Source organism: Nomascus leucogenys, chromosome 6, assembly GCF_006542625.1.
Source record: "Nomascus leucogenys isolate Asia chromosome 6, Asia_NLE_v1, whole genome shotgun sequence".
Classification (NCBI taxonomy): Eukaryota; Metazoa; Chordata; class Mammalia; order Primates; family Hylobatidae; genus Nomascus; species Nomascus leucogenys.
The window spans coordinates 51816148-51828775 of NC_044386.1; the positions used below are offsets into that span (position 1 = coordinate 51816148).

General features: G+C 33.7%; 1 protein-coding gene across 8 annotated transcripts in view; it reads left to right on the forward strand.

The window, feature by feature from the left end:
- Positions 1-12628, forward strand: part of FAM227B (family with sequence similarity 227 member B) — a 281662-nt gene that overhangs the window by 43068 nt on the left and 225966 nt on the right. For all 8 annotated transcript variants that reach the window (XR_004030437.1, XR_004030439.1, XR_004030438.1 and 5 more), the window contains exons 7-10: positions 2819-2854; positions 3629-3733; positions 5364-5462; positions 12153-12254. Coding sequence is in view for 5 of the 8 variants with exons in the window: in XM_030814111.1 (XP_030669971.1) it covers positions 2819-2854; positions 3629-3733; positions 5364-5462; positions 12153-12254 (342 nt within the window). In the remaining 3 variants the exon portion in view is untranslated. The remainder of the gene's footprint in view (positions 1-2818; positions 2855-3628; positions 3734-5363; positions 5463-12152; positions 12255-12628) is intronic.

Below are 12628 nucleotides of genomic sequence, written 5' to 3' on the forward strand. Positions count from 1 at the left end.
TTCCATGGTGTATATGTGCCACATTTTCTTAATCCAGTCTATCGTTGTTGGACATTTGGGTTGGTTCCAACTCTTTGCTATTGTGAATAGTGCCGCAATAAACATACGTGTGCATGTGTCTTTATAGCAGCATGATTTATAGTCCTTTGGGTATATACCCAGTAATGGGATGGCTGGGTCAAATGGTATTTCTAGTTCGAGATCCCTGAGGAATCGCCACACTGACTTCCACAATGGTTGAACTAGTTTACAGTCCCACCAACAGTGTAAAAGTGTTCCTATTTCTCCACATCCTCTCCAGCACCTGTTGTTTCCTGATTTTTTAATGATGGCCATTCTAACTGGTGTGAGATGGTATCTCACTGTGGTTTTGATTTGCATTTCTCTGATGGCCAGTGATGATGAGCATTTCTTCATGTGTTTTCTGGCTGCATAAATGTCTTCTTTTGAGAAGTGTCTGTTCATGTCCTCTGCCCACTTTTTGATGGGGTTGTTTGTTTTTTTCTTGTAAATTTGTTTGAGTTCATTATAGATTCTGGATATTAGCCCTTTGTCAGATGAGTAGGTTGCAAAAATTTTCTCCCATTCTGTAGGTTGCCTGTTCATTCTGATGATAGTTTCTTTTGCTGTGCAGAAGCTCTTTAGTTTAATGAGATCCCATTTGTCGATTTTGGCTTTTGTTGCCATTGCTTTTGGTGTTTTAGACATGAAGTCCTTGCCCACGCCTATGTCCTGAATGGTATTGCCTAGGTTTTCTTGTAGGATTTTAATGGTTTTAGGTCTAACATATAAGTCTTTAATCCATCTTGAATTAATTTTTGTATAAGGTGTAAGGAAGGGATTCAGTTGCAGCTTTCTACATATGGCTAGCCAGTTTTCCCAGCACCATTTATTAAATAGGGAATCCTTTCCCCATTTCTTGTTTTTGTCAGGTTTGTCAAAGATCAGATAGTTGTAGCTATGCGGCATCATTTCTGAGGGCTCTGTTCTGTTCCATTGATCTATGTCTCTGTTGTGGTACCAGTACCATGCTGTTTTGGTTACTGTAGCCTTGTAGTATAGTTTAAAGTCAGGTAGCGTGATGCCTCCAGCTTTGTTCTTTTGGCTTAGGATTGACTTGGCGATGCGGGCTCTTTTTTGGTTCCATATGAACTTTAAAGTAGTTTTTTCCAATTCTGTGAAGAAAGTCATTGGTAGCTTGATGGGGATGGCATTGAATCTATAAATTACCTTGGGCAGTATGGCCATTTTCACGATATTGATTCTTCCAACCCATGAGCATGGAATGTTCTTCCATTTGTTTGTATCCTCTTTTATTTCATTGAGCAGTGGTTTGTAGTTCTCCTTGAAGAGGTCCTTCACATCCCTTGTAAGTTGGATTCCTAGGTATTTTATTCTCTTTGAAGCAATTGTGAATGGGAGTTCACTCATGATTTGGCTCTCTGTTTGTCTGTTATTGGTGTACAAGAATGCTTGTGATTTTTGTACATTAATTTTGTATCCTGAGACTTCGCTGAAGTTGCTAATCAGCTTAAGGAGATTTTGGGCTGAGACAGTGGGGTTTTCTAGATATACAATCATGTCATCTGCAAACAGGGACAATTTGACTTCCTCTTTTCCTAATTGAATACCTTTTATTTCCTTCTCCTGCCTGATTGCTCTGGCCAGAACTTCCAGCACTATGTTGAACAGGAGCGGTGAGAGAGGGCATCCCTGTCTTGTGCCAGTTTTCAGAGGGAATGCTTCCAGTTTTTGCCCATTCAGTATGATATTGGCTGTACACTTTAAAAAGTGAGAATAATATGATCCTCTTTCTGGAAGCAATACATCATTCTTTCCGATTTGTTTTATATGTTATATGTCATCTCCTTTCTAATATATGTGTATGTGTAATATGTGTGTCTGTGTGGTATTGTTTGTGTAAAACTTACTTGTAAGCTAAGTTATTGTTGGAGTAATTAGGAATGTGGAAATTAACCTGCCATCTATCTATCTGTCTGTCTGTCTGTCTATCTATGTCTGTCTATAGTATATATATATTATGTATGTTTTATATATATATATGTAAACATGACTAGATGATCAAAAACTAATCTATGTATATAAAGCAGAGTAGTAGACATTAAAATTGGCCACCCAATTCCCTTTCAAAGAAGTACCTGTGCTCTAGGGCCTAAGAGTGCTGTTAAGAGACACCCTTCAACTGTCAGCCCCTTCATTGGTTTACTTACCTCCAGAGAACTTCCTCTTCTGAGGAAATATCTTTCCAGGAACCATCTGGTGACTGCTCAAGTTGGAGCAGAAAGGCTTGGCTATTTCAGTCCAATGCAGGACAGCTCTGATCGATACTTTCAGCTCTAGAAGTCTTCTTCAAGCCAGTTGTGGCTATTAGGCCTCCATCATAGCTAATTTCTCCATCTGCCCAATTCTGCCTCTTCCCTTGACTGCCAAAGGCATTGATTCCAAAAGGCATTGATTCCAAAAGCACTCGCAATAAACATTCTGAACACTAAACTTCCCCAGAGAGTCTATTTCCCAGGGAACCTGACTGTAATAAGTAGTTTGTTTATTATAGCCCTTATATCTATTTGTTTTGTTTGTATATATATCTGATTCCATTTTTGAACCATAACTAGTTTGAGGGCAAAGGCCATCTTTGAATTTCCAGTATCAAACACAGCAATAGTATTTTAGGCCTCTAGGATATATATACATGTATCTATATTTATCTATGCATACTAGTTAACTGAACAAATTTACTAAATGTAAAATTTCTTTAATTTAGAGTTTTAAAGATTTTATTTAAAATGTTTTCCAGCTTTCAGATGAAATGGAGACAGAGAAGAATATAGAGGTACTTAAAATTTCTGTTCTGCCAGATTGTATATCAAGTGTATTATGTAGGACTAAAATAATGTTTACAACAATATAAACATAGCTCTAAATATAGAGAGAGGTACCAGAGGAGAGAGTTGGAAACAAGTATAGAAGCTTTCTCTTTCTACCTAGTCTTTATTTACTTAAGTGTAGTCTAGCTAAAATTCTTGATCATTTGAGTTTATATCAAAATTCTGAAATATGATTCTGTTTTTATTTTAGATATGGCATATGAATGTGCTAGGGTTCTTAACTTCAAAGAAGCAGAAAATATGAAGGTTTTTCTTTTTTTGCAGGGGGTGTGGGGAATGGAGCCTCACTCTGTGGCCCAGGCTGGAGTGCAGTGGCGCAACCTTGGCTTACTGCAACCTCTGCCTCCCAGATTCAAATGATTCTCCTGCCTCAGCCTCCCAAGTAGCTGTGATTACAGGCGCATGCCACCACGCCCAGCTAATTTTTGTATTTTTAATAGAAACAGGGTTTCACCATGTTGTCCAGGCTGGTCTCGAACTCCTGACCTCAAGTGATCCACCCACTTCAGCCTCCCAATGTGCTGGGATTACAGGCATGAGCCACTGTGCACAGCTGAAGGTTTTTCTTAGATGGGTTATATAATTTTTAGTTAATTTAGTAAAAAGAAGTAATTATGTGAGTGAGTGATAGTTAAATGTTGGTCTTCTGTAGTTATATGAGTCTACTACAGTGAGAAGAGTGAAATATTTACTCTCCTGTTATATTTTCCTATTTCTAGGGTTGCAGCTTCACAGAATTCAAAGCAAATGAACTTACTCAGCTACCCAGACATTTGGATGCTGAACAAATTTATCTTTTTATTTTAAAAGCCCATAATTTTGATGTATGTAAATATTTCATTTTATTGTAGGTTACATTGTGACATTATGATTTAATGAATCAGACCTTTACTTAAAGCTATGATAAATTAGGTGTTCAATGAGATTTGATCCTTTGGGCATTAAATTTGGCAGGAAAGACCAGTGATGTGTCTAACCCACTGATTACCAGAAAAGAATGTTTTAAACTCTGTGTTACTGCTTTGGGACCCTGAGGTTGCTAGCGTACACTGGCTTGGCATGTAACCGTAACAGGTGTTTCTTCCTTCTGTCTATTCCTGCTCTGTCAGCTCAGGATGTTTTAGCCTGCTCATTTTTGATCCTGAAATAAGTTGTGAGTGCCCTTCTTTACAACCCTCTGGGTGTTTCTTTTGAGTCTCCAAGTGTCTGTGGGAATTTTTGGGTAGTATCCCTATAGGGTAACCAAACTATGAAAAACTGCAGGTGTTGGGAGGTAATTAGATCAATAGCCAGTGAATACGAGGGCTAAAATGAGGGTGGGATGGTTACCTGGTAAAACTGGTCATTTTGCCCTCTATTTCAATTTTCTGCTCTTTGTGTTTATGTACATTACATATGTTCTTTTTCATTAAAAAGTATTAAATCCAAGTTGGAGCTGTTACCAGTGTACATCATACTATACTTAGTGGCCCATGAAAAAGATGTGTCCCCACAGAATACATAATAATTTTCTTGCCATGAAAGTTTATATGATGTCCTTTTTATAGACCTGTACTTTAAGAGGAATTCATACCTCTGGATGCACTTAAAAGAAATCTTGAATGTTACTCAATCTGGCATTAAAACATTTTTTGAATAAGGAGATAAAATAATATACTGAATCTGCCTATTTAAACCAAAACTTATATTTTCTAGTAGTTACAGCAGACAAATTTAGCTGTTTATTCCAATTTTGATTAATTGTTTGCTTAGGAAGAACACTAGACAGGCTCAGGATAGGGGTTTATTGGAATATAAGTCCATGATTGATTGTTGATATTTGTCCTCAGTGGAAAAGGGGGAAATAATGGCATGAATCTTACATTTTTGCTGTTCTTGGTGTCCTTTCAATATCTACTAACCAAATGTGGTTATTGAGCATATGAAATATGACTAGTATGACTGAGGAGCTGAATTTTTTATTGTATTTCTTTTAACTACTTTATATATAAATCTAAAAACTAAATTTGATTTAGTTATTAAAAAGCTTTTAATTATGTTTGGAAGAAAATTACAAACATGTATTCTGTGAAGTCTAAATATTAATCTAGTACTTCTGATGAAAATGTAGTGTTCAAGTTGAGATATGCTATCAAAAATATATACCGTATTTCAAATACCTAGTACTAAAAATGGAATGCAAAATATTTTAATAATTTTTATAAAAATTATGTTGAAATGATATTTTAAATCTATTTGGTTAAATAAAATGTCACTAAAATTAATGTCAGTTTTTACTTTTTTGATGTGGCTACAAGAAAATTTAACATTATGTATGTGGCTCATGTTAAATTTCTGTTGGACAGTTCTGATCTATAAGCAATGAAAGCATACTCTTTATAAAGCCTATTTATATTAACATGTTTTGTAATATATTTTAATTTCCATGCATCTCTCTTTTGTTTTTTTCCATAGGAAAGAGTTTTTAAAATCTGGAAGACTCATTTTCTCTCAGAAGCCTCCATTGCTCTTTTGCATGACTCCTTTTGGTGGTGGTTTCTCCATAAATTTCGGGTATAGTGATTTTTAAAAATTTATTTTTTAAGTTGATTTTTGGCATAATTAATTTTTCAGTAGAGATAAGTCTAGTGCAAAAATGCTTTTCTGGATGCAACTACAGAGATTAGTTTTTGAGCATTCCACACATTAGAAATCCTATTTGATGTCTAGAGTTCTTTCAGAGGAGTTAAAACTTTAATATAGATTTCAAAAGATGCTGGATCTTTGAAATTAGACTTCATATATTATATGTATCATAATATATATCACATATTATATAGTTAGAGTCTTAAGTCAGATTTTTAATCAGAAGATCCAGAATTAGAAAGGTGAGAATTCTGATTAGGATTGAACAGATAAAGAAGGTGTGTTAGTCTGTTTTCACACTCTTATAAAGAACCACCTAAGACTGAGCAATTTATGAAGGAAAGAGATTGAATTGACTCACGTTTCCGCATGGTTGTGGAGGCCTCAGGAAACTTACAATCATGGTGGAAGGCAAAAGGGAAGCAAGCACCTTCTTCACAGGAAGGCAGGAAAGACAGAAAGGGAAGGGAAAGTGCCACACTTTTTAAACCACAGATCTCATGAGAACTCACTGACTATTACGAGAACATCATGGAAAAAACCATTCCCATGATTCAGTCACTTCCCTCCAGGTCCCTCCCTTGACATGTGGGGATTACAATTCAAGATGAGATTTGTTTGGGGAGACAGAGCCAAACCATATCAGAGGGGGTATCTGGGAATCAATAAGAGAAGAAATAAACAGCACCTGAAACTGTGTTTTACTAGAAAAATTTCAGTAATAATATTATAATACCCTTAATGTTTAAAAAAAATTGTTCTTGGGACCTTGACTACAAAAAAGGCAAATACCTGGAAAGTGCATCATTCCCCTCCAAACAACAACAAAAGAAAGGCATTTAACTTGCAAAGTCAGTTTTTTTTTAATCCATCATACAAAGTAGATTTCAAAGCAATGTTGCCAGGGATAAAGAAAGTAATTTTATAATGTCAAAGTGGTCAATTCATCAACCTAACATAATTCCAAATATTTATGCACCTAATAAAAATGCTTCAAAACACATTTAATAAGAACTTTTAATACTTCAAAGAGAAATACACAAATCAGTACGTATAGAGACTTCAGCCCCTTCTTTGAATAGTTGGTAGAATATACAGAAAATCAGTAAGGGTACAGAATGATATAGAAGGCTTGAACAACACTGTCAAGAAACTTGACATAATTGACATTTATTAAACATCTCTCTTGTATTAGTTGGTTTTGTGCTGCAATAACAGAATGGTGATTTATAATGAACAGAATGAATTGGCTCACAGTAGGCTGGGAAGTCCAAGATAGAGGGGCCGGCATGTGGTGAGGGCCTTTTTGCTGCATCATCCCTTGGCAGCAAGTAGAAGAGTGAAAGAGGGAACAAGCAAGAGGGCCCCCTCCTATGATAACAAACCCACTTCTGTGATAATGGCATAATCTGTTCGTGAGGATAATGTCCCCAAGACCCAAACACCTCCCATTAGGCCTCATCTCCCAACACCACTGCATTGGGGATCAAGTTTTCAATACATGAACTTTGAGGGACACATTCAAATCATAGCACCTCCCAATAACAGCAGAATATACATTTTTCTCAAGTCCACATTAAACATTTGCTAAGATTAACTATATTCTGAGCTAGGAAAATATCCTAATAAGTTTATAAGAATTCAAGTCAAACACAGTGTTTCAGATCAACATGGAATTATATTATAAAATAATAACAGATACCTAGAAAATCCCCAAATATTTGGAAATGAACACAATTCTCAGTAACCATGGATCAAATTAGGAATCAATAAGGAAATCAAAAATTATTTTGAACTAAATGAAAATGAAAACACATTAAAATGTGTGAGATATAACTAAAGCAGTATTTAGAGAGAAAATCATAGAATTAAAATGCCTACATTAGAAAAAAGAGAAAGTTCTCCAGAAAGAGAAAGTTCAGTTTCTACCTTAAGAAAGTGGAAAAAGAAAAAAAAGCCAAACCTATGGAAAGCAGAAGAAAATAAAATAATAAAGATCAGAGAGAAAATTAATAACATTAAAAAGAGAAAATAAAGAAACTCAATTAGGCCAAAAGTTGGTTATTTGAGAATTCTAAAAATGAGGTAGCACAAGAGCAAATTGAAGCCTGTGTTTCACTGAGAGTGACCATAGAAGAAACAAAACCCAAATACAGCTCATTACTTGACTTAATTGAGTCCAGCTCCTAAAGGCTTAGCAAAAGAAGAGGAATGCTTATTCCCAAGCATAAATATTATATACCTCAGTTTCTACAGGCCTATGAAACTGCCCTGCTCTCAAACAGAAGGTATAAGACATAAAAGAAGGAAAGGAATTGTGGGGTTGTTTGGTATGAAAATGATCAGCTTAATGAGAAAATGTCACATTGTTTTTCCAGGTGAATGTACAATTTTATACTCCCATTGTTAATATATTGAGTTCCCATTGTTCCTGAACAACCAATGGGTCAAAGAACAAATCAAAAAGGAAATCAGAAAATAACTTGAGACAAATGAAAACAAAAACACAACATACCAAAACTTATGAGATGCAGCAAAAGCAATGCAAAGAGGGAAATTTATAGCTGTAAATTCTTACATTAAAAAAGAAGAAAGCCATAGCAATTAGGCCAGATAAAGAAATAAAAGTATCCTAATAGAAAAGGAAGAAGTGAAATATCTCTGTAACAACATCTTATATATAGAAAATCCTAAAGATTCCACCAAAAAACTGTTAGAAATATTGTGTGAATTAAGTTGCAGGATACAAAATCAACATCCAAAAATTAGTAGCATTTCTGTACACTAACAATGAATTATACAAAAAAGAAATCAAGAAAACAATTCTGTTTACAGTAGTAATAACAAAAAGTAAAATACTTAGATTTAAACTTAACCAAGGAGGTGAGAGATCTGCATACTAGAAATATAAAATACTGATGAAAGAAATTGAAGATGACACAAATAAATGGAAAGATATCCTGTGTTTATAGATTGAAAGAATTAGTATTATTAAAATGTCTATACTACCCAAAGCAACCTACAGAATCAATGCAATCCCTAACAAAATTCCAGTGATCTTTAAACAGAGATAGAAAAAAACAGTCCTAAAATTTATATGGAACTACAGAAGATCCTGAATAGTCTGAGCAATCTTGAGCAAAAAGAACAAAGCTTGAAGTATCACACTACCTAACTTCAAAATATACTACAATGCTGTAGTAACCAAAAAAAGCAGAGTATTGGAATAAAAACAGACACATATACGCGTAGAATAGAAAAGAGAGCCCCCAAATGAATCTACACATTTACAACTAATTGGTTTTCAACAAAGGTGCCAAGACACATAACAGAGAATGGACAGTCTTCAATAATTGTTGGGATAACTGAGTATCCACATGCAGAAGACGGAAATTGAACCCTTATTTCACATCATATACAAAAGTCAGCATGAATTAAAGACTTAAATATAAGATCTGAAACTGTAAAACTACTAGAAGAAAACAGAGGAAAAGCTCCATGACATTGGTTTGTACAATGATTTTTTGAATATGAAGCCAAATATACAGGCAACAAAAGCAAAAAATAGACAAATGGAATTGCATCAAACTAAAAAGCTTCAGCAGAGCAAAGCAAACAGTCAATAGATTGAAGAGAGAACCTGTAGAATGGGAGAAAATATTTGAAAACCATACATCTGATTAAGGGTTAATGTCCAAAATATATAAGCAATTTAAACAATTTAGTAGCAGGAAAACAACCTGATTTTAAAAGGAACAAAGTAAATTAGTACAGTCATTTTGGAAAATAGTATGAAGTTTCCACAAAAAAACTGAAGGTAGAATCACCGTAAGATCCAGCAATCCCATTTCTGTTTATATCCAAAGGAGTTTAAACTGCTGTGTTGAAAAGATTTGCACTTTCATGTTCATTTTAGCATTAATCGCAATAACCAAGATATGAAAGCAACCTGAATGTCCATCAATGGATGAATGGATAAAGAAGGTTTGGTATATAAATATATATAATATATATTTAATATGTAATATTAAATATATTCATAATAATATAATAAATTATATACGTTCATAATATGTAATATTAAATATATATTTAACTGTATTTCTATATTCTATATTCTATATTATATAAAAATATATATAGCCTTTAAAAAGAAGGATATCCTGTAATTTCCAGCAACCTAGATGGAACTGGATGTTTTACTAACTGAAATAAGCCAGTCACAGAAGGACAAATACTGTATGATCTCACTTACATGTAGAATCTAAAAAAGTCAATCTCATAGAAACAGCAGAAAGGTAGTTATCAGAGGCTGAGGGTGGGGAGGAATGGGGAAAGGTGAGATGATCAAAAGGTACAAAGTTTCACTTACACCAGAGAAATAAGTTTTAATGATCTATTATACTGCATGGTGACCACAATAAATAATACATTTCAAATTTGATAAAATAATTTGATAAAATTTTTTAAATGGGCAAAGGCTCTAAACACTTCTCAAAGGAAGACAGACAAATAGCTATGTGAACAGTATTTGAAAAAATGCTCAACATCACTAATCATTAGGGGAATACAAACCAAAACCACAATGGGATATCATCTCACACAACTGTTTGATGTGTGAGATTTTATCTCACATGGCTGTTATCAAAAAGATGAAAGATAACAAGTTTTGGTGAGGTCATGGAGAAAAGGAAATGCTTGTATACGATTGGAAATATGAATTACTACAGCTAATATGGAAAACAGTATGGATTTCTCAAAAACTAAAAATAGAACTACCACATGCTCCAGTAATCCCACTTCTGAATATACATCCAAAGGAATTGAAATCAATATGTCAAATAGATATATCTATGTCCACGTTCATTGCAGCACAATAGCTAAGACAGGAAATCAACCTAAGTGTCCATCATGGAAATCAACCTAATTGTCCGTCAACGAATGAGTGGATAATGTGGTGTAAGTACACAATAGAATATTCTTGGGCCTTAAAAAAAGGAAATCCTAACATTTGTGACAACCTGAATGAACCTGGAGAACTTTTTGCTAAGTGGAATTAGCCAGGCTCATAAAGACAAACATCACATGATCTCACTTATATGTGGAACCTAAAAAAGTTGAACTCACAGAAGTAGAAAGCAAAGCAGTAGTTACAGAGGCTGGGCTGAAGGCTGGCAATGGGCACATGTTCAAAGGGTAAAGAGGTTCAGTGAGACAGGAGGAATAACTTTTTGAGATCCATTGCACAACATAGTCACTACAGTTAACAGTACTATATTATATACTTCAAAATTGCTAAGAAAGTAAATTTTAAATGTCTCATCTCAACAAATTATAAGTAACTGAGATAATGGATGTATTAAGCAGCTTGATTTAATCATTTCGCATTGTATACATACATCAAAATGATACATGGTACCCTATAAATAAATACAATTATGATTTATAAATTAAAAATAATAAAACATTAAAAATCAAAGAAGAAAGATCTGAAATCAACCACACCGTCTCACACATTAAGTAACTGGAAACAGAACAAATTAAATCCTAAGTTAACAGAAGGAAGGAAATAATAAATATTGCAGCAGAGATAAATGAAATAAAGAATTGAAAAACAGAAAAAAAAATAACAAAACTAGAAGTTCTGTCTCCGAGAAGAACAAAATGGACAAACCTTTAGCTAGAATGACTATTAAAAAATAGGGAAGACTATAATTACTAAAATTATAAAAAAGTGGGGACAATATTTTCAATTTTATGGAGGTTAAAAGGATTATAAGAGTGCTGTAAATGAATATATGCCAACAAATTGGAATAATGTAGTTGAAATAGACAAATTCTTAGAAACATACAATCTAACAAGATGGAATCACAAAGAAATAGAAAATCTAAATAGATTGTAACTATTAAGGAGATTAAATCAGTAATCAAAAACCTCCCATCAAAGAAAAGCCCTGTACCAGATGGCGTCACTGGGGAATTCTACCAACATTTAAAGAAGAATAAACACCAGTCCTTCTGAAACTCTTTCAAAAAGTTAAAGAGGAAACACTTTCCAACTCAACCTGTGAGTTAGAAGATATTACTCTGATACTAAAGCCCAAAAAGACACTACAATAAAAAGAAACTACCAATATCTTTTATGGTGAATTTTGACACAAAAATCCTCAACAAAATACTAGCAAATCAAAAGCAACAGCATGTTAAAAGGATTATACACCATAACCAATGAGATTTATTCCTGGAATGTAAGGATAATTAACTCATCAAATGTTTGCATGCTTTTTGTTGCCAGGTACTGTGCTAAGGCCTTGAAATACAAAGTTATAAAAATATGATCCCTGTCCTTATTTAATTTTACTACACGCCTTTAAGATAAGTATATATTACCTACATTTGACAGATGAGCAACCTGGGACTTAATTAACTTGCCCAGGGTAATACAGCTAATGCGTAACAGCCAGTTTTAAAATTTGGGTCTGCATTATGCGAAAACCCATGCTGATTCTCTTGTACCAATTGATCTGCTCATGAGAATAAATAAAATTGCTGTCATCACGTAAACAAATTCCAGTTTTAAATTGTAGTACTGACTTTAATTTTACACATTTTTTTAAGCCTGACAGAGAAAACCAAGATTGCTTATTCGATAGAATTTCAGAAAGTTATGTGACACTTTTCATGAGCATACCTCTAAGTCGAAAGGATGCATTTTTTCAGGTAAGCATTGAAATTAACAGTTATGCTAATTATTTTTAAAGTGAATGAAATAGAAAAAATAGTTATTTTATTTAAACCCATATGAGAATATATTTTGTTACTTTTGAAAGCAAAGTTGGTGTAGAATATTAGTAATATTTTTAAAGTTATGCTCTTATTAACCCCTCAAAATATTGTATTCCCTGGCATCAAGGTCTTACATAATCTCCTTAGTGACTACAGGTACTTTGTTTGCATATTAATAATTTTAAAACTACTGAGTCATTCTATGTATGTTCCTGTTTTTTTTCTGTTTACTTACAAAATTATTTATGACTTTTCTTTTACTTTATAATGAATCTTGATCTGTTTAAGCAGACTTTACAAGTTTATTT